The sequence below is a fragment of the Schistocerca cancellata genome, chromosome 8 (genome assembly GCF_023864275.1).
Source record: "Schistocerca cancellata isolate TAMUIC-IGC-003103 chromosome 8, iqSchCanc2.1, whole genome shotgun sequence".
NCBI lineage: Eukaryota > Metazoa > Arthropoda > Insecta > Orthoptera > Acrididae > Schistocerca > Schistocerca cancellata.
The window spans coordinates 198,312,194-198,332,766 of record NC_064633.1 but is presented as its reverse complement, the minus strand read 5'-3'; the positions used below and the strand labels follow the sequence as shown (position 1 = coordinate 198,332,766).

Sequence of the window (20,573 nt, the reverse complement as noted above, 5' to 3'; positions counted from 1 at the left end):
GCGCAGCGCTCGTCCGTCTCCGCACTACGAGATGGCGCTGTCTTAGTGGCGGACAAAATTCTGCTTACGCCGATCCGCGTATTAATATGTAACGCAGCCAATGAGATTGCTGCAAACGTAGAACCTTTTCTCCTCGTGGATCACACTCGCGCAGTGATACCTGAACGCTCGAGGTCTTATAACGAGTGTACAGACCTCCAGTTAGTCAGTCTGCATTTGTCTGTACCAGTCTGCATTAGTCTGTAGTCAAGATTCAGTCTGCGCCTAATAAGATTATCATATTCCTGTACATAGCCATGAAGAGAAACGTATAGACACTTTGTCAAGTATCAGAGATATGTGAGAATAAGATTAACGTACCAAGACCAAAGGGACTTCGGATTGTCAATTGTAAACAGCATCAAGAATCAACTTACGTAATATCTATGCTTTTTATTATTTTAATAAATGTGTGTGAAAAGTAATCAAGTTCTGTTTAAAGTTGGTCACTGTCAGTCTGCTACTCTAAGCATGCAAGTGGCATTTCTATTGTCTGACCTAACGGCAGAAGATAAACACGCCACAATAAGACCACGAGACCTATTGCTGACAATCGCCTACTTCGTTAGAGCGACAAGTCAAATAATCTGATGGTGTGTGTACCGAAGGTCTTACAGTACGCACACCCCATCTGTTTTTCCTCATCTAAAATTTTTTGTCAGCCCCAGAGTATTCCATGCATGCTTTTCAGAAACTGAATTAATGTTTGTTACAGGTGTGTCAAGAGCTGCAGACAGCAGCAGCAGTGTTCCCGCAAGCAGTGAACCTATTGGACCGCTTCCTCTGTGGTACCTGCGTGCGCCGGACGCAGCTCCAAGCTCTCGCCTGCGCCTGCTTGCTCATCGCCGCCAAGCTGAGGCAGTCGTGCTGCCTGCCAGTTACCGTGCTGTGCCATTTCACCGACAACAGTGTGCCGCCCGAGGAGATCACCGTACGTCACAATACAGTATGTCGTGGTGGTGGTGCTGGTGTGGTGCTTGACTCACTTCTATAAGCCAGTAAATGGCAACTGACTGGATTGCAGTCTGAACTTCTGCACAAGTAGTCCACGATTTTGCTGGGGCTTGGTACTTCTCTTTTTTTGGATTTAATGATTCAACCCAATAATATAATCCTTAACTTGCTACCCTCGATCGATAGTTCACTGCATCATTCAAATCGCAAAAAGCGTTTGTAATTAAGATACTACACTGACGTGGCAGAAGTAATGGGATACCTCCCCATATCGTGTCGGGCGTCCTTTGCCCCGGCGTGGTAAATGGAAATGAGTGTTTGGCGTCATTGGCCGGGAGGTCCCTTACGGGGCAGGTCCGGCCGCCTCGGTGCAGGTCTTATTACATTCGACGCCACATTGGGCGACCTGCGCCCCGGATGGAGAGGAAATGATGATGAAGACAACACAACACAACACTCATACCCTGAGCGGAGAAAATCCCCGACCCAGCCGGGAATCGAACCCGGGCCCGTAGGATGGCATTCCGTCACGGTCACCACTCAGCTATCGGGGCGGACGCCCGGCGTGGTGCAGCAACTCGACGTGGTATGGACTCAACAAGTCGCTGGAAGTCTCCCACACAAATACTGAGCCATGCTGCCTCTACAGCAGTCCGTATCTGCGGTAGTGTTCCCGGCACAGGATTGTGTGCGCTTACTGACCTCTCGATTATGTCTCATAAATTTTCGGTGGAATTCATGCTGGGTCATCAGGGTGGCCAAATCATTTGCTCAAATTGCACAGAATTTTCTTCGAACCAGTCAGAAACAACTGTGGCCCAACACACAGTACACATTATCACCTATAAAAATTCCTTCGTTATGTGGGAACATAAAGTCCATGAACGGCTGCAAATGGTCACCAAGTGTCCGAACATAACCATTTCCAGTCAGTGTTGGGTTCAGTTGAACCAGAAGACCCAGTCCATTCAGTGTAAACACAGCCCATACCATTACGGAGCCTCCTCCAGCTCGCACAGTGCTTTGTTGACAACTTGGGTCCATGGCTTTATGGGGTTGCGGCCACACTCTAACCCTACCAACAGCTTTTGCCCACTGAAACCAGGGCACAACTGACCATGCCATGGTTTACCCAGTGGTCGAGGGTCCAAGTGGTGATGCTCAAGAGTGTAGGGAGAGGCCCTGCAGGCGATGTCGTCCTGCAAGCAAAGCAAAGGCACTCACATCGATCGTCTGCTGCTATGCCCCATTAATGCCAAATTTCGCTGCACAGTTCCAAAGTATATATTTTTCGTACGTCCAACCTAGATTTCTGTGGTTATTCCACGCAATGTTGCTTGTCTGTTAGCATTGACAACTCTACACAAACTCCACCGCTCTCGGGCGTTAAGTGAAGGCCATCGGCTGTTGTGTTGTCCGTGGTAAGAGATAAGGTCTGAAATTTCGTATTCTCGGCAGTCTCTTGACACTGTAGACCTCAGAATATTGAATTCACTAATGATTTCCGCAGTGGAATGTCCCAAGCGTCAAGCTGCAACTGCCATTCCATGTTCAACTTCTATTAATTCCCGTCATGAGGCCGTAATCAAGTCTGAAACCTTTTCACGTAAATCGTCTGAGTACAAGTGACAATTCCGCAATGCACTACCCTTTTATACCTTGTGTACGCAATACTGCCGCCATCTGTATATGTACTTATAGCTTTAAGGATCCGGAAGTAGACAACATTCCATTAGAACTACTGACAGCCTTGGGAGAGCCAGTCCTGACAAAACTCTTACCATCTGGTGAGCAACATGTATGAGACAGGCGAAATACCCTCAGACTTCAAGAAGAATATAATAATTCCAATCCCAAAGAAAGCAGGTGTTGACAGATGTGAAAATTACCGAACTATCAGTTTAATAAGTCATAGCTGCGAAATACTAACGTGAATTCTTTACAGACGAATGAAAAAACTGGTAGAATCCGACCTCGGGGAAGATCAGTTTGGATTCCGTATAAATGTTGGAACACGTGTGGCAATAATGACCCTACGACTTATCTTAGAAGATAGATTAATGAAAGGTAAACCTACGCTTCTAGCATTTGTAGACTTAGAGAAAGCTTTTGACATTCAGAAGGCGCCATGGGTAAAATACAGGGAGCGAAAGGCTATTTACAATTTTTACAGAAACCAGATGGCAGTTATAAGAGTCGAGGGGCATGAAGGAAAGCAGTGGTTGGGATGGGAGTGAGACAGGGTTATCCCCGATGTTATTCAATCTGTATAGTGAGCAACCAGTAAAGCAAAGAAAAGAAAAATTCGGAGTAGGAATTAAAATCCATGGAGAAGAATAAATCTTTGAGGTTCGCCGATAGCATTGTAATTCTGTCAGAGACGGCAAAGGTCCTGGAAGAGCAGTTGAACGGAATGGACAATGTCTTGAAAGGAGGGTATAAGATGAACATCAACAAAAGCAAAACGAGGATAATGGAATGTAGTCGAATTAAGTCGGGTGATGCTGAGGGAATTAGATTAGAAAATGACACTTAAAGTAGTAAAGGAGTTTTGCTATTTGGGGAGCAAAATAACTGATGATGGTCGAAGTAGAGAGGATATAAAATGTAGACTGGCAATTGCAAGGAAAGCGTTTCTGAAGAAGAAAAATTTGTTAACATCGAGTATAGATTTAAATGTCAGGAAGTCGTTTCTGAAAGTATTTGTGTGGAGTGTAGCCATGTATGGAAGTGAAAAGTGGACGAAAAATACTTTAGACAGGAAGAGAATAGAAGCTTTCGAAATGTGGTGCTACAGAAGAATGCTGAAGATTAGGAGGGTAGATCATGTAATTAATGAGGAGGTATTGAATAGAATTGGGGAGCAGAGAAATTTGTGGCACAACTTGACTAGAAGAAGGGATCGGTTGGTAGGACATGTTCTGAGACATCAAGGGATCACCAATGGAGTATTGGAGGGTAGCGTGGAGGGTAAAAATCGTAGAGGGAGACCAAGAGATGGATACACTAAGCAGATTCAGAAGGATGTAGGTTGCAGTAAGTACTGAGAGATGAAGAAGCTTGCGCAGGATAGAGTAGCATGCAGAGCTGCATCAAACCAGTCTCAGGACTGAAGACAACAACAACAGCTATCCCGAGACTTTTGTCACCTCAGTGTATGCATCTTATGAGTCTCGCTGTCCAGTATGATTGTTACGTGACTGTACATAGTATTTATTAATGAAGTTTGCCTGCTTCAAATTATATTACTGTGTGAACAAATATTTTATTTAAAAATGGTAGAGGGTATCTAAGTATAATGGATTATTTCATGTATATAATAAGTTTTTATTCAAAGACAGTTACTACACACGGAATGAGTGAATATAAATTTTCACAAGCCCTTAATACTACCTAAATGGTGGACTTTAATTGTTTAAGGGACCATGCTGAAAAGTGATGAGCCGAGTTTATGTGAAAATGCTTAAAGCTTTATTAACATATTACATATCGCAGCCCCTGCCACTAGAGGGTCCAAATTGGACATGGCGGTATGTAACGTAACTGTGTCGTTACGTGATAGAAAGCGTGCTGAAATCTGGTTTCTAGCCCCAAAAAACGTCCGCACATGGAGCACACACTCCTTCTGCATGAATACGTCGACCACACTCGAGAGCTGCCACATCAGCAACAGTCCGATGCCTTGGGTTCACTGTCATCGCTCCTCCTCCATACATTTCCGAGTTGGCCCCATTCGATTTTCATCTGTTTTGAAAACTTAAAGAACACCTTCGAGAACTTCACTGTGCGAGAGATAAAGTGGTGTAAGCAGAGGTGAGGTCAAACATTCTACAGTGACAATGAGAAATGTCTTCGTCGCCAGGGTGACTGTGTTGAGAAATAAATATGTGAACATGAAGAACAAAGATGTAGAACATTAATGATGATGATGAGGTCCCATACTCCGAGGAGCGTAGGGGACGATGCGGGAGACCCGCACCGCCGTAGTAGGCAAGGTCCTAGCGGAGGTGGTTTGCCATTGCCTTCCTCCGACCGTAATGGGGATGAATAATGATGATGATGATGATGATGAAGACCATACAACACCCAGTCATCTCGAGGCAGGAAAAATCCCCTACCCCGCCGGGAATCGAACCAGGGACCCCGTGCGCGGGAATTGAGAACGCTACCGCAAGATCACGAGCTGCGGACAGAATATTTTTAAAGTTTATTTAATAAGCTTTATGCTTTTTCACATAAAAAAATTCGGAGGTATTGTTTTTCAGCATGCCCCGTATGTAGTGTTTCATACTCTTTGGCAGTCAAAAGCACATAAAGTTACAAATATTAGCGTTAATTGCATTCGTTGTCCCTTATCTTGGAATGTAATGTGATGTATAGATCTGTAGTAAGCCTTCTATTTAAAATACGATCGACCCAATGTGTGTGTTTTCCTTTTATATACCTCTTTATATAATAAAACATGAACAAATTGCTGTCTCCACGTTCATTTTCTACTGCCGAGCAGCAGCAAGCCCGCGCCAACGCTCGTCATCTGAAATAGTACGATTTCGATCGCGCTTTAACGCGCGTTACATCTGAAATCAGTCCTCATCTTCCCCCCGACCACCCTCCATTCCCCTCTCCCTAGATCACCCTCCCTATTTTTCTTTGCCCTTCATAATTCTTTTTCGACTGCCGCAATATGCTCTGCCACGAAAACGCCCACTAGGGCTGGCTGCATTATTTTAGTACAGGGAACATTTTACATTCCACAAGCAGTTCCGTTCCATGTCAGCAGCAACAAACTTGCACGTATAGTTATTCCCGCGACCCATGTTGCTGATCTGCAAGAAACAGTTGACCTTAAAAGAGAACGATGGGTGAGCTCTATAATGTGCTCTACGAAACAGACAGCGATCGGATCACATCTGTTCAGTGGCGCGTCATCAATGTTTTGGGGTGTGGGAAGCTACCTGACTGACTAATATCAAAGTTACTTAATAGGGCTAACTAAACCATTTTAGCAAACTACTTGACTTGTCTCTCGTGTTAACCAGCTTTAACCGATCTATGGCGTACTGTCTTCTTGTGTGAGGTATAGTGATGGCTTTAGTCCCGGAAGCGACTAAATGGATGGAAGTAACCAATGACAGTGCGCATGGTTTGGGTTTGTCGAAGCTGAACATCTCTAGATCGGTGTGGGAATTTTTGAGCATTGTGCTGTATAATACTCTTATGATTCTGGTGTTACAAGCACGCCAGACGGAAAGTCGGTCATCCTCGGGAGTCATAATGCTAATACCATTTGACTCCATGACTCCTTGATAATGGCCTCAATTTGGGGCGGAGTGAGCCCACAAGCTATAGCAGGTGAACAAAAATATGAAAAAACCATAATACATTGTAAGAAAACAGTTGACATACAAAAGAGCTACTAACATTCAAGGAATGGATAAATGCAGGTCATGTATGGTTTTCAAGAGAATCTTATATCATTCTTCCTGCAAAATAGTGGGGCTTTCAGGTAACAATGATGGAGGTGGATAGCGATCACGCACTCTTCTGCCCAACATAGACTACAAAGGCTCAATAATATTGAGATTTGGTGACTACAGTGACGAGGGAAGGTAAGACAGTTCATCAATCGTGCTCAAAAAGCCAGTCCTGGACGTTGCGACCTGTACGAACACGGTTTTTTTTTCGTCTGGGAATGCAGCATCGCTGTTTGTATACAAACATTATATCATAGAATGATCAGCCAAAATGGTCATATTATACTTGGCAGTAATGCGACCTTGCACAGTGACCATGGGGCCCACAAAATACCACGATATGCCTGTCCAAATCACAGAACTCCCTCCATGTTTCATTTTTGGGGCGCAAACTCAGCCGTCAGTTGGAAACAGCGTGTGCCAAGGCCCATACGACCAAATGACATTCTTACATTGTCCCATAATCCTCCAGGTTTTATGGCTACTGCATCACGTTTACCGTTACGGTCATTTGCGTCACTGATTTGCTTTGGAACCAGCTCGCGCTGCAATTTCCTGCTTATGGGGCTGCCTTCCTGTTTTGGTGCCGACAGGGCACGCGTGTGCGACATTTAGTTGTGTTGTGACTTTTGCAGCTATCGTCGTCTTATTTCGCGTAACAATCCTCTTGAATGCCCGTCTGTCACAGTCACTCAATACACACTTTCGTCCACGTCGAGACTAAGCGGATGATGTGATTTCTCAGCTTTCCCTGCAAGCGGTGTAAATCTTCGATATGATATGTCTCAAAACACCAAACACTTAATCTACCTTGGTTACAAAAGCACCCAACATACGAGCGTCAATAATTTGCCCATGTTCGAAGATTACGAAGTCATTTACAATTTGTAATCAAAAGTATCCGGACATCCCCAAAGACATACGTTTTTCATATTAGGTGCATTGTGCTGCCAGGTACTCCATATCAACGACTACAGTAGCCATTAGACATCGTGAGAGAGCAGAATGGGGGCTCTGCGGAACTCACAGACTTCGAATGTGGTCAGGTTATTGGGTGTCACTTGTCATACATGTGCAAGCGAGATTTCCACACTCCTAAACATCCCTAGGTTTACTGTTTTCGATGAGATAGTGAAGTGGAAACGTGAAGGGACACGTACAGCACAAAAACGTACAGGCCGACCTCGTCTGCTATCTGACAGAGACTGCCGTCAGTTTTAGAGGGTCGTAATGTGTAGTACCCAGACATCTATCCAGACCATAACACAGTAATTCCAAACTGCATCAGGATCCACTGCAAGTACTATGACACTTAGGCGGGAGGTGAGAAAACTTGGATTTCATGTTCGAGGGGCTGCTCATAAGCCACACATCACGCTGCTAAATTGCAAACGACGCCTCGCTTGGTGTAAGGAGCGTAAACATTGGACGATTGAACAGTGGAAAAACGTTGTGTGGAGAGACGAATCACGGTACACAATGTGGTGGTCCGACGGCAGGGTGTGGGTATGGCGAATGCCCGGTGAAAGTCATCTGCCAGCGTATGTAGTGCCAACAGTAAAATTCGGAGGCGGTGGTGTTGTGGTGTGGTCGTGTTTCTCATGGAGGGGGCTTGCACCCCTTGTAGTTTTGCGTGGCACTATCACAGCACCGGCCTACATTTATGTTTTAAGAACCTTCTTGCTTCCTACTGTTGAAGGGCAACAATTCGGGGATGGCGAATGACTCTTCCGACACGATCGAGCACCTGTTCATAATGCATGGCCTGTGGCGGAGTGGTTACACGACAATAACATCGCTGTAATGGACTGGCCTGCACAGAGTCCTGACCTGAATCCTATAAAACACCTTTGGGATGTTTTGGATCGCGGACTTCATGCCAGGCCTCACCGACCGACATCCATACCTCTCCTCACTGCAGCACTACGTGAAGAATGGGCTGCCATTCCCCAAGAAACCTTCCAGCACCTGATTAAACGTATGCCTGCAAGAATGGAAGCTGTCATCAAGGCTAAGGGTGAGCCAACACCATATTGAATTGCAGCATTACCGATGGAGGGCGCGACGAATTAGTAATCATTTTCAGCCAGGTGTCCGGATACTTTTGATCAAATCGTGTAGATCCGACATAATTCACCAACAGCTATACAGAATACTGTTCCGACTACGACTCACACTCGCAGTCTCTTACTGAGTAACGTTCCACAGATGGCGTTCATTGCCAAATAGAAGAGCACAGTCTGCAGGCTTGGCTAACATCTGTACTTATGATCGAGCTTGCATTTCTCGCGGTGTTTCCATATTTTAGTCACACCACTGTAGTTCAGGTATTGGCGCTCGTAAAGCCACCCAATTGCGGGGATGTTGATAGTCCCCTTTCACCTGCTGTTCCAAATAGTCTCAGCCATATTCTGTAGTGTAACATCGGGTGATTAAGCGTGCAAGTCGAGATGCGATAGGATACTTGTATAGTCTTCGAACCAGGAATGTATGTGTGCAGCGTTGTAAACTTCGCTGTCCTAGGAATACGGGATGGTCTGCAGCATACTCATCGTGGAAGTATAAAAAAAGTGCAACACTTGATAACAGCGAATGTTGTGTACTCGTGTGCAGATCGTAAGAACGAAGGCAAATTTCGAATGATGTGTCGCTGCCAAGTAAGGAAGTTCGAGTAAGCTTAGACCATACATCCAAATAAGTTACAGTATTTGATAGAAGTCATCTGAAAGAAATACGCAATGAGACAAACGGAAATGACACTTATATTCAAAAACAATTGATGCAGCCAAGTCACCGCGATTTATAACAGTCCCCTGGACATTACAAAGACGTGACGTGGTTGTTCATACTGCATGGGAGTACCACAGACTGCAGTACATGCTCTGCAACGTGTTCCCATGCTGGACACAACACTGGTAAGGAGTTCTTGTGGTAGGATGTGGTCAGCTGCTGGATAATGGTTGGTGCATGTGGACATACTGCAATACCTCTCCACAACGGTTCCCACATGTGCTCGATGGGGTTTACGTCTGGGAAACGGGAGGGCCAGTCCATACGCAGAATATCCTCTTGCTCAAAGAGCTGCTCCACTTGTCCAGTTCGATACAGTCGCGCATTGTCATCCATAAAAAATAAAGTATGGCTGAATGCACCTCTGGAAAGACGCACATGGGGAAGGAGTACAGAGTCACAATAGCGTTGACCAGGGTGTCAACTAATGTGTTCAACGGAAAACCTCCCGATACCATATCACACGAACCATCAAAAGGTCATGATCGACATGTAAGGTGCAATATTTTGTGATTTGCTTATTCTAGGATTGAAGAAAACTGTGTAAGTTGCAATGACACAATTAATGTCGCAATATTAGCACAGAAATACACGCTTTTACACAATTTTCAATGTGACAGCATAAAACAGTTGTCAGGATAACGCATCTTGTCAACATAAAAAAATGAAATAATCCTAAACACAATAATATTAAATATTAACTCTCAGAAGGTTAAATTATTCTAAACACTACAATATTAAACTAGAAGTTTCTTTACAAAATTGTTTCTACACTTATGTTATGATGTTGGTGAGTACTACGTAAATGGTCCGATTCCGGTTCAAAGTTCGGTGCTACAGTTACAATGACAACCAAGTCTATGGTGGATGATTAGTTATGTGACAAATTGAGCAAAGGATTACCCAAGGTCGCTCGAGTTTACCGTGGACGCATGCTGGTGAACCAACAAGTTTACGCCTCTGCGTGCGGTATTTACCTTAAGCTGCGATGAACTGTCGTCTGCTAGGCCTCTCTCATCTGCTGGAATTCCTATAAAACTAATTACACCTTTGCTGAATTTTCCAGCAGAAACTTTCCATGTGTTTCTCGTTACATGAGAGAACATGTACTCATCCCTAGTCTTAGAATGCGGCGAATACATGCGCATGGTTGGAGCAGCGTGCATATTAAAATGTCCTCTCAGTTCTCGCCAGAACAATTAACTAATTGACTGGTTCGTTTCTCCACAGTTGGAGCTAAACGATGCTACAGCTAATTTCTAGCTGGATATCAGCCACTGTGAACGCAGTGTTCACATAATTACTCCTCTGCGTCATGCAGAGTGTTATGCGCTCTGTTCTGCACTTGACACCAGTTCAGAGAAGAGTCCACGAAAATTTGCGTCTTGTCTTACTCATAGCCGAACTGTCTCCCCACCTGGGTTCTTTCGTTCTTCACGTCACAGCTTGTTTCGACCAATAGGAGCGTTCCTCTTATTTTGTGGAAACTCTCTCAACCAACCGCAAGGTCCCTACCATTAAATTGCGTTGAGACTTTGGATCTTTCCACCTTCCTAGCGCGTTTCCGCCAATCGGACGTTATGTGCCCGTTCCAGATGCCTAAAAGCATACATTGACACTCTCACGTGTGTACCACTCACTGGACGCATGATCGAGACTGCATCATTGGTCTTGTTTCGTATCCATTTCGAATTCCGAAGCGCAGTTTCCTGATAAGTTTCTTTCCTTTCCTTTCCTTCCTGAGATGGGCCGTTATACTCACTCTCCCCATCTGAGTCACCTGGTGGGTCGTTGACTTTCCGCCTGGGACACCCCTTTAAGTGGTTTCCATGGTACTCCCTGTAGCACAGCCTTGCCTCTGCGTTGTCCCTCTGAATTCCAAACTAAAACGCCTCTAACTGCTTGTTTCACCTTCCGCTCTAACAGGCATTATAGGAACGGTGTGTTAATTATCGCCGATTGAACGAATGTCATCCTTTTTTGCATTACCCACTGCTAGGCAAATTTGCTCATTGAACGAATGTCATCCTTTTTTGCATTACCCACTGCTAGGCAAATTTGCTCATTACCGCCGAATGAAGTTAGGTGCCATATTCACCTTCCCGCTGCGATGTATAAAGCTCTCATGTAAGGTGCGAATGTGGCCTTCATTTATTCTGCCATCTTAAAGACAATGTTACTGGGTGCATTACGTGTTCCTACCTCTTCCTCTGTATGTCCAGCGTTGTCGAACGTGATCGTTTTGGTGGTTGAGGGTGTTAGTATGGGGAGGCATAATGATGCATGGGCGCACTGACCTCCAAACACGGCTCACTCACTGGTCAACGTTACCGTAACATTTTGCTCCTTCACCGTGTGCATCTTATAAGTGTTGCGCTTTCGGCCCTGACTTCATTTTTATGGCTTACAACATGCGACCGCATCGAACTGGGCAGGTAGAAGAGCTCTTGGAGCGAGAGGATATTGGGCGAATGAACTGGCGTGCCCACTCTCCTGATTTGAATCCCATCGAGCACGCGTGGGATGTGTCGAGGTGACGTATTGCAGCACGTACACAGGCACCGGCGACCTTCCAGCAGCTGATCCGTCTTACCAACCCTGTGGCCACCATGGGAGCGTGTTGCAGAGCATGCTTGCCGTTTGTGGCGATCGCACACCCTATTAAAAAACAATGTCCCGCCTTTTGTAATGTCTGCAGGGCCATAATAAATTGCAGTGACTTCAGTGTAATTATTGTCTGCTAATTTCTGTTCGTCTCATTGCGTATTTCTTTCAGTTGCCTTATGTACTACACTGCAGCTGTTACTTCTAAGTATGTCAAGGTTCTTGGAACTATGTTGGCAGTGATTCATCCATGCGTAAGTTACTTACTGCCTTAAGGTTCAAATGGCTCTGAGCACTATGGGACAACTGCTGTGGTCATAAGTCCCGTAGAACTTAGAACTACTTAAACCTAACTAACCTAAGGACATCACACACATCCATGCCCGAGGCAGGATTCGAACCTGCGACCGTAGCGGTCACGCGGCTCCAGACTGTAGCGCCTACTGCCTTAAGATTTGTACACCAGTGTAAAATAATAATAATAATAATAATAATCCTGGTTTCATTCCATAACGCGGGTGCAGGACACAACTCGCAGCGCCTACAGAAGGCAACTGGGTCGGTCTTCGAAAGATTGTGCATAAAATAGTAACAGCAACCCGGCTAAATACGCGGAAGCAAATCATTAATCTGTTACGCCGAGATGACCTGGGAGATCACATCCTGGTTATAGTTCATAGTAGCTTGGATGAGTAAGCCCACGTCATGGTACGAGCTACACCCACGGCCCGAATTAAACACTCCACACACTGAATTAAAAGCCTAATTGGGCCGTCCGTGTACCCAAGTCCTTGCATCGCTGGAGAGGAGGAGGAATCGCGCTTCGTCGTAGCACGTTGAACGCCACCACTTTCTGTGTTTAGCCATCCTTTGTAGCACTGTGAGCAATGGCCTTTCGCGAGGTACCAGATTCCTAATGTCCATTATATGCAGTTCCCTTCCCAATGTTCACTCCGAACATCGGTGGTACGGACCTGTATTCGAAGGTATCACGACTCAGTGTGAGTAGCATTAAGCGGAGCTGTGCTTTGTTCAAATGGCTCTGAGCACTATGGGACTTAACATCTATGGTCATCAGTCCCCAAGAACTTAGAACTACTTAAACCTAACTAACCTACGGGCAGCACACAACACCCTGTCATCACGAGGCAGAGAAAATCCCTGACCCCGCCGGGAATCGAACCCGGGAACCCGGGCGTGGGAAGCGAGAACGCTACCGCACGACCACGAGCTGCGGACACTGTGCTTTGTACTGAGTTAACATTCGACGTTTAAAATTACGACAGCTTCGCTGCTTAGGGATCATAAATCACTTTATTTTCGAGGTATGTTTTCTTGCAGGGTCTACATGATTGGTAGATGGAGCATGAACACAAATAATTTTATGTACATCTAGTAAAAATTCCAATTAAAGTTTGTTCGTAATTACAGCGCAGTTGATTGTCCGTTGCTATAAGAACAGGAGGTAAGAGAATACTATCGCGCTCATGGTGGTGAAAAAAAGGAGTTTTTATTGCGTCACAAATATGAAGCTGGCGCCCGCCATCTTACGTGGCCCAAAACATAACGATCGCCGAATTTATATTTGCATGGTTCACCGTGGTGATACTTCCCCCAAAATACTCTGACATGTCCGTGCCTTGTTTCGATCGTGTTGGGTGCCTTCATTGTGTGGAGGCGTAGATCACTTTTTACGGGTGTACTAATCGATCCGATCGTAATCTAAAGTTTAAAGATATCACGCTTCATTCGTAAGTAGAGCCTTTCAAGCAATATTTTCTTTTGTATACATGAATTGTGGTTGCACTGTTTACTTTTATGCTAGTGGTTTTATTTCTGTCATTTGATTTTGATTTCCTTTACTTCACTCAGTGTCCGTTCTTTCTCTTCTTTTTTGTACTTTTTATTGCGCCCCAAAGTGCGAACACTCCGCTATCCGAGACACAGTGTATGAACGGTCTCGTCCCCGCACAACACACGACTACGTAACCTCACTGATTAGTGGAGCATCATTTCATGCCTTGGATTCCTCCCGCCGATAATTATTTATTGTTCATATTTCCTCCCTCTTTAAAAAAGATTCTGGCTAGAGAAGCCGGAGACAGCGGTCATGTGCGTTTGGGCGTGTGTGCACGCGCTCTCGTTCGCTTTGGTTCCTTGCTGAGGAAGGCTGTGGGTGAAAACTTATGTGGACACACTTTTCATCGTGCCTGCCTGTTGCTCAGCCTGTGTAGCAGTGTGTCCGCTACGCGGTACAGCTATTCCCTCATGAAGTATGTTGTAAATAATCCACTCTTTTTAACAAGAAGAGTGATGTACATAATTACAATACCAGAAGAAAAAAAAATTACATTCATGACGCCACATTAAGTCTGTCTAAAGGACAAACAGGGGTTCACAATGCTAACTAAGTTTTGATCACTTACCCATTCATATAAAATGCCAGACCAACAGCAGACTAAAATTTGAAGCTCAACTGAAAACGTTTCTTTTAGACAACTACTCCTATTCCGCAAAAACCTATTATTCCAGAGTGTAAATAGTGATGGTTAGCAATTACTAACATCCGTCTGTTTCTTACTAAAAAACAAAAAAATCTAATAAATGGTTAGCATGGAGGTACATTTAAAAAAAATTGATGTTAATATAAAATTACTCGTTCCACAGCATTAAGATTTGTCGTACAAATGATATTTGGTACATGAAAGTAATTAAGTAACTAACTACTGGTATATCACAAACATGGTATAGGCTTATACACTCTGAAAAACTCAAAATGAAATTCAAAAGTAAAATCAAGCAAATGAGCAAAGTAAATTTACATTCCAATGGAGGACATCATTGACAACACCGAAGCAGCCATTCGGACCCTTCCTTGTGAAAAGGCAGAAGAAATACGCACGGATACTGCGCCGAGCGAAACCACCAACTTGCAACCTGAAGAAAGAAGAGGTACAAGCCATTAAGAATCTCAACGCCGACAAGAGTATATTGGTACTGCCTGCCGATAAGGGGAATGCGACCGTCGTAATGATGACCGAAGATTATGAGCAAAAGATCAGAGACCTATTAGATCCGACGACGTACCGAAAACTAAGCGCAGATCCGACGCAGCGTATCACTCTGAATACGAATCGATTAATCAAAGCGTCTTCTCTGCTGGCGGACATACAGAGAAACCTGCGCAACACGGAAGCCCTACCACCTCGGCTGTATGGATTACCCAAGATCCATAAGAACAACGTTCCACTGAGACCGATCGTTAGCGCTCCTGGCTCACCAACGTATAAACTGGCAAAACACTTGGCCTCTCTGCTCCAGCCACACGTGGGGAAGACCGACACATACATTAAGGACTCAGGACATTTCATTGAGAAGCTGAAACTTGCACCAAACGACATCCTGGTCAGCGTTGATGTTGTTTCGCTATTTACGAAAGTGCCACTCAGTGACGCTCTGGAGCACATCGGTTCCATGTTCCCGCAAGACATCAAAAAGCTCTTCCATGCATGTCTCACCACGAGCTATTTCACGTGGAATGGCGATTTCTACGAACAGCTGGAAGGCGTCGCCATGGGTAGTCCCCTCAGTCCAGTGGTGGCCAACTACTTCATGGAACAATTCGAAGCACAGGCACTGGACTCGGCGACTTGCAAACCTAAGGTGTGGTACAGGTACGTCGATGATACTTTCGTGATATGGAGTCATGGTGAAGAACAGCTCGGTGAATTCCTGAGACACTTGAACAGCCTCCATGCCAACATAACATTTATCATGGAAGTAGAAAAGGACAAAAAACTGCCATTTCTAGATGTGCTGGTCACAAGGAACGGCGAAAACCTGGGACACAGCGTGTATCGAAAACGGACACACACGGACCGATACCTGCACAAACTGTCAAACCACCACCCGAGCCAGAAAAGAGGCGTGATTAGTACGCTCGTAACGAGACCAGGACGAATATGTGAGCCTCAACACCTCAAACGAGAAATGCAACACCTGGAAACTGTTCTGAGGAGCAATGGGTACTCCACAAATTACATTAGAAGTGGAACAGAGCCAAACACTCGGCGAAGTAAGGAACCAGAAAAAGAAATGTCTGGTACGGCCTTTCTGCCATACATTCCCAGAGTGACGGACAGAATCGGCCGTATATTGCGCAAACATGGCGTAAAGACGATTTTCAAACCCACAAGGAAGATCAAAGAGTGTCTTAGATCGGCGAAGGAGAAAAGAGACCCACTTGCAATGTCGGGAATATACCGTATACCATGCACATGCGGAAAGGTTTATGTCGGAATGACTGGACGATCAATTAACACCAGGATCAAAGAGCATAAGCGACATTGCAGGTTGGGGCAGGTGGAGAAATCGGCCGTGGCAGAGCACGCACTGAATGAGACCGACCACGTAATAAAATTCGCCGACACGGAAGTTCTGGCTGTAGAGAAGCACTGTCACACGCGCTTGTTCAGAGAAGCTGTAGAAATACAAAAACACGCGAACAGTTTCAACAAGAAAGAGGAAAGCCTTAAGGTAAACGGGCCCTGGATTCCCGTACTGCAGCGAACGACCGTCGCAGGTAGCAAGAGGAGAACCGCACCGGAAATGACCGCGGAGAAGCCCTCGGACGTTGGCGCGCCGGGTACATATAGTCTGCGGCCGCGAGCTCGGCTCCAGTTCACCACCGGCAATGGAGGGTGAAGCTTTGACAATGCTAGCCACTCGTGCTGGCGAAACGTCAGAAAAATCGTTAGATGAACGTCGGCCTAAGAACCCGAGACAGAAGCCAACAGGCAGTTTGTCTACATTCCAATTGTTATATGTTTGCTTATTCCTAAAAAAAAAAAAAACTGACGGTTATTGGCGAGAAATATCCTGGGAAGAGAAGTAACTAGGCTTCTTTTGTAAAGGTAGGCCTATATGTTACACAGATTAGGCTATCATCACTAAAAAAAATAATTTACATACACGTTAAAGTAAAATATCCATTTCACGGGGTGTTAAGCGTTTGAGACCATTCCCTTAATCACTTTTATAGCATTGCACAGTCACGAAACACGTTTAAAAAACTATATCGGTTATTTGCCTTGTAAATTGCTATTATTGGCCACATGCTAAATGGCACATCATAGGGAAGATTTCAAGTGAGAAGCTGTGTAAACTACAGTAAGACTAATGCACTGACAATCTGATAAAACATGCATGGGCAGTTCTGTTTCTTTGGCATTTCAATACTATTTCACTTTATTGACATGCACAAGATACGATAGCATGGCTTGCTACTTTCCTCAGTGTACACGCTTTTGGGCTAACAGAACGCAAACGCATAGGTAAGTTTTTTGCAAACGTAAAAATTAAAAATATTGCGACGAGTTTAAGCTGAAAAAGTAACGAACAAGAAGCGGTGCCAGTAAGCAAACAAGCGTTCGTTTTGAAGTTCCCGCTTCATTTGTTATCGATAGAAACAAAGTAAAAGCGGAATTAAATGCATTACGAAAGCATCCTTTTCACATAACATCTTTCTCTTCTTGGTTATTCAAAACATGTTAACAAAATCAAGTTACAGCAACGAGGACAAAAATCCCGTATTACTAGAGCAAATACGCATACCAGTATAGAAAAACGTTCGAAATTGACTTCCTTACACTGTTATTCATATAAGCAGTGTAATTTTATAATGTCAAAGAGCTGTTGCGAGCATACGACAGAAGTAATGAAGAAGCAATCGTAAACAGTAGTCGCGAATGTTTTGGGCTGTTTAAGACTGCGGCAGGCCCCGCCCATTCTGGCTTCAAAACAAACGTACGGCGTAAGTCGATAGCTCCGTCTCTCTTGGTTTTTTACCTGCAAGACCATGCTGCAACTTTCATTAACCTCTGTGCATTGATCAGTTATTCTCGGTTAAATTCAAATCTGGTTTTTAAGATTTGGTCTCACTATTATCACATTCTGGAGGTTTAATTAGAGTACTTCTCACTGATTGGAAACTCTTAGCTCCTTTCCTTTCAAAAATCAATAAATGGTTTATTGTTTATCGCAGTGTACAACACGCGCCATGTATTAAAAAACTTAGTCAAGTCCTTATATAGGCACGCTGCCTACTGTAGCTTCACTGGTGCTCGCTCCGGCGCCATAAATACACTGAAGCGCCAAAGAAGCTGCTAAAGGCATGCGTATTGAAACACAGATGCAAACAGGCAGAATACGGCGTTGCGGTAGAGAACGCCTATATAATACTAAGTGTCTGGCGCAGTTGTTAGATCGGTTACTGGTACTACAATGGCAGGTTATCAAGATTTAACTGAATTTGAACATGGTGTTATAGTCAGCGCATGAGCAATGGAACACAGCGTCTCCGAGGTAGCGATGAAGTGGGGATTTTCCCATACGACCATTTCACGAGTATACCGTGAATGCCAGGAATCCGGTAAAACATCAAATCTCAGACATCATTGCGGACGGAAAAAGATCCTGCAAGAACGGGACCAACGACGTCTGAAGAGAATCGTTCAACATGACAGAAGTGCAATCCTTCCAAAAATATCTGCAGATTTCAATGCTGGGCCATCAACAAGTGTCAGCGTGCTAACCATTCAACGAAACATCATCGATATGGACTTTTTGCAGCGGAAGGCCCACCCGTGTACCCTCGATGACTGCACGACATAAAGCACAAAGCTTTACGCCTCGCCGGGTTCCGTCAACACCGTCATTGAACTGTTGATGACTGGAAACATGTTACCTGGTTGGATGAGTCTCATTTCAAATTATATCGAGTGGATGGACGTGTACGGGTATGGAGACATCATCATGCTCCATGCACCCTGCGTGTCAGCAGCGGACTGTTCAAGCTGGTGGAGGCTCTGTAGTGGTGTGGGGCGTGTGCAGTTGGAGTAATATGGAACCCCTGATATGTCTAGATACGATTCTGACGGGTGGCACGTACGTAAGCATCCTGTCGGGTCACCTGCATCCATTCATGTCCGTTGTGCATTCCGACGACCTTGGGCAATTCCAGCAGGTCAAGTGACACCCCACACGTCCAGAATTCCTATAAAGTGACTCCAGGAACGCTATTCTGAATTTAAGCATTTCCGCTGGCCACCAAACTCCACAGAAATGAACATTCATATCTGGGATGTCTTTCCACGTGCTGTTCAGAAGAGATCTCAACCCCCTCGTACTCTTACGGATTTATGGACAACCCCGCAGGATTCATGGTGTCAGTTCCCTCCAGCACTACTTCAGACAGTCGAGTCTATGCCACGTAGTGTTGCGGCACTTCTGCGTGCTCATTGGGGCCCTACACGAAATTAGGCAGGTGTACCATTTTCTTTGGGTCTTCAGTGTATTTTATGAATTTGAATTCCTCGTGCAATTTTTTGCAAGAAAGCCAGATATTATTTTAAACAATCTTAAATCCCCCGAGTCGTTATGTCCTTTAACCTTTTGTCAAGATCCATATACCTTTTTCCTTCCTTTTTGAAGAGGCAGGCCAATGTATTTTTTGTTTTATTTCAAATACAGCATTTACTGCTTCCTCTCTAATGTATCAGTATCAGAAAGTTTGCTTTCGGATGGGTTTGATGTATTGAGGTGTTAAGTTTCCAGGGCCAACTTTCGACAGCATTCGTCGTCCTCTGCCGCTGGTTAAAAACATTCCACATTTCAGTGTACGTTTCTGAAGAAGAGGAATTTGTTAACATCGAGTATAGATTTAAGTGTCAGGAAGTCGTTTCTGAAAGTATTTGTATGGAGTGTAGCCATGTATGGAAATGAAACATGGACGATAAATAGTTTGGACAAGAAGAGAATAGAAGCTTTCGAAATGTGGTGTTACAGAAGAATGCTGAAGATTAGATGGGTAGATCACGTAACTAATGAGGAGGTATTGAATAGCATAGGGGAGAAGAGGAGTTTGTGGCACAACTTGACAAGAAGAAGGGACCGGTTGGTAGGGCATGTTCTGAGGCATTAAGTGATCACTAATTTAGTATTGGAGGGCAGCGTGGAAGGTAAAAATCGTAGAGGGAGACCAAGAGATGAATACACTAAGCAGATTCAGAAGGATGTAGGTTGCAGTAGGTACTGGGAGATGAAGATGCTTGCACAGGATAGAGTAGCATGGAGAGCTGCATCAAACCAGTCTCAGGACTGAAGACCACAACAACAACAAAGATTTTCCATTCGCTAATTGACCGGTCTGCGAATTTCTCCGTTACTATCCACGCTTCAACAACACTGTGGTGGAAGATGTGCCAGTGCAGCTCGCATCCAGCAAAACAATCTGATTTATTTTCTGTGCTTGTATTCCTCCGTTAATCCAATTTCTTGTATTTTCTTCCACCGACATTGGTTGAAGTGGAAATTTCAACCGGATAGGTATGTTTCGAAGAACACTGTTTCTATAGCTTTAATAGTTGCCATTCCGAAATCTAGCACTGCAAAGTTGGTGATGACCCAGTCGAAACAAATAAAACAGAAACGTCTTCATTTCTTCTTATGTGTTTCCTATCAATTTGTATTGTGTACTCACATTATTTCACATGTGGCAAGGCCCTTATCGATCATGTGCCTACTCTACGAAACTCTTCCATTCCTTTGTCTCGAGTGCTCTGTTCGTCCATTTGGTGTTGTTCATCATAGCTTTGTGCTCCCGGATGATATCTCGCCACCTAACTCTACGTCTTCCTCGTTCCCACGTTCCAC

The 20,573-nt window shown here is 44.6% G+C and overlaps 1 protein-coding gene across 1 annotated transcript in view; it reads left to right on the top strand.

Moving 5' to 3' along the window:
* Positions 1-20,573, top strand: part of LOC126095464 (G1/S-specific cyclin-D2-like) — a 197,532-nt gene that overhangs the window by 57,645 nt on the left and 119,314 nt on the right. The window contains exon 2 of the mRNA XM_049910255.1: positions 755-970. Within this exon, the coding sequence (XP_049766212.1) occupies positions 755-970 (216 nt within the window). The remainder of the gene's footprint in view (positions 1-754; positions 971-20,573) is intronic.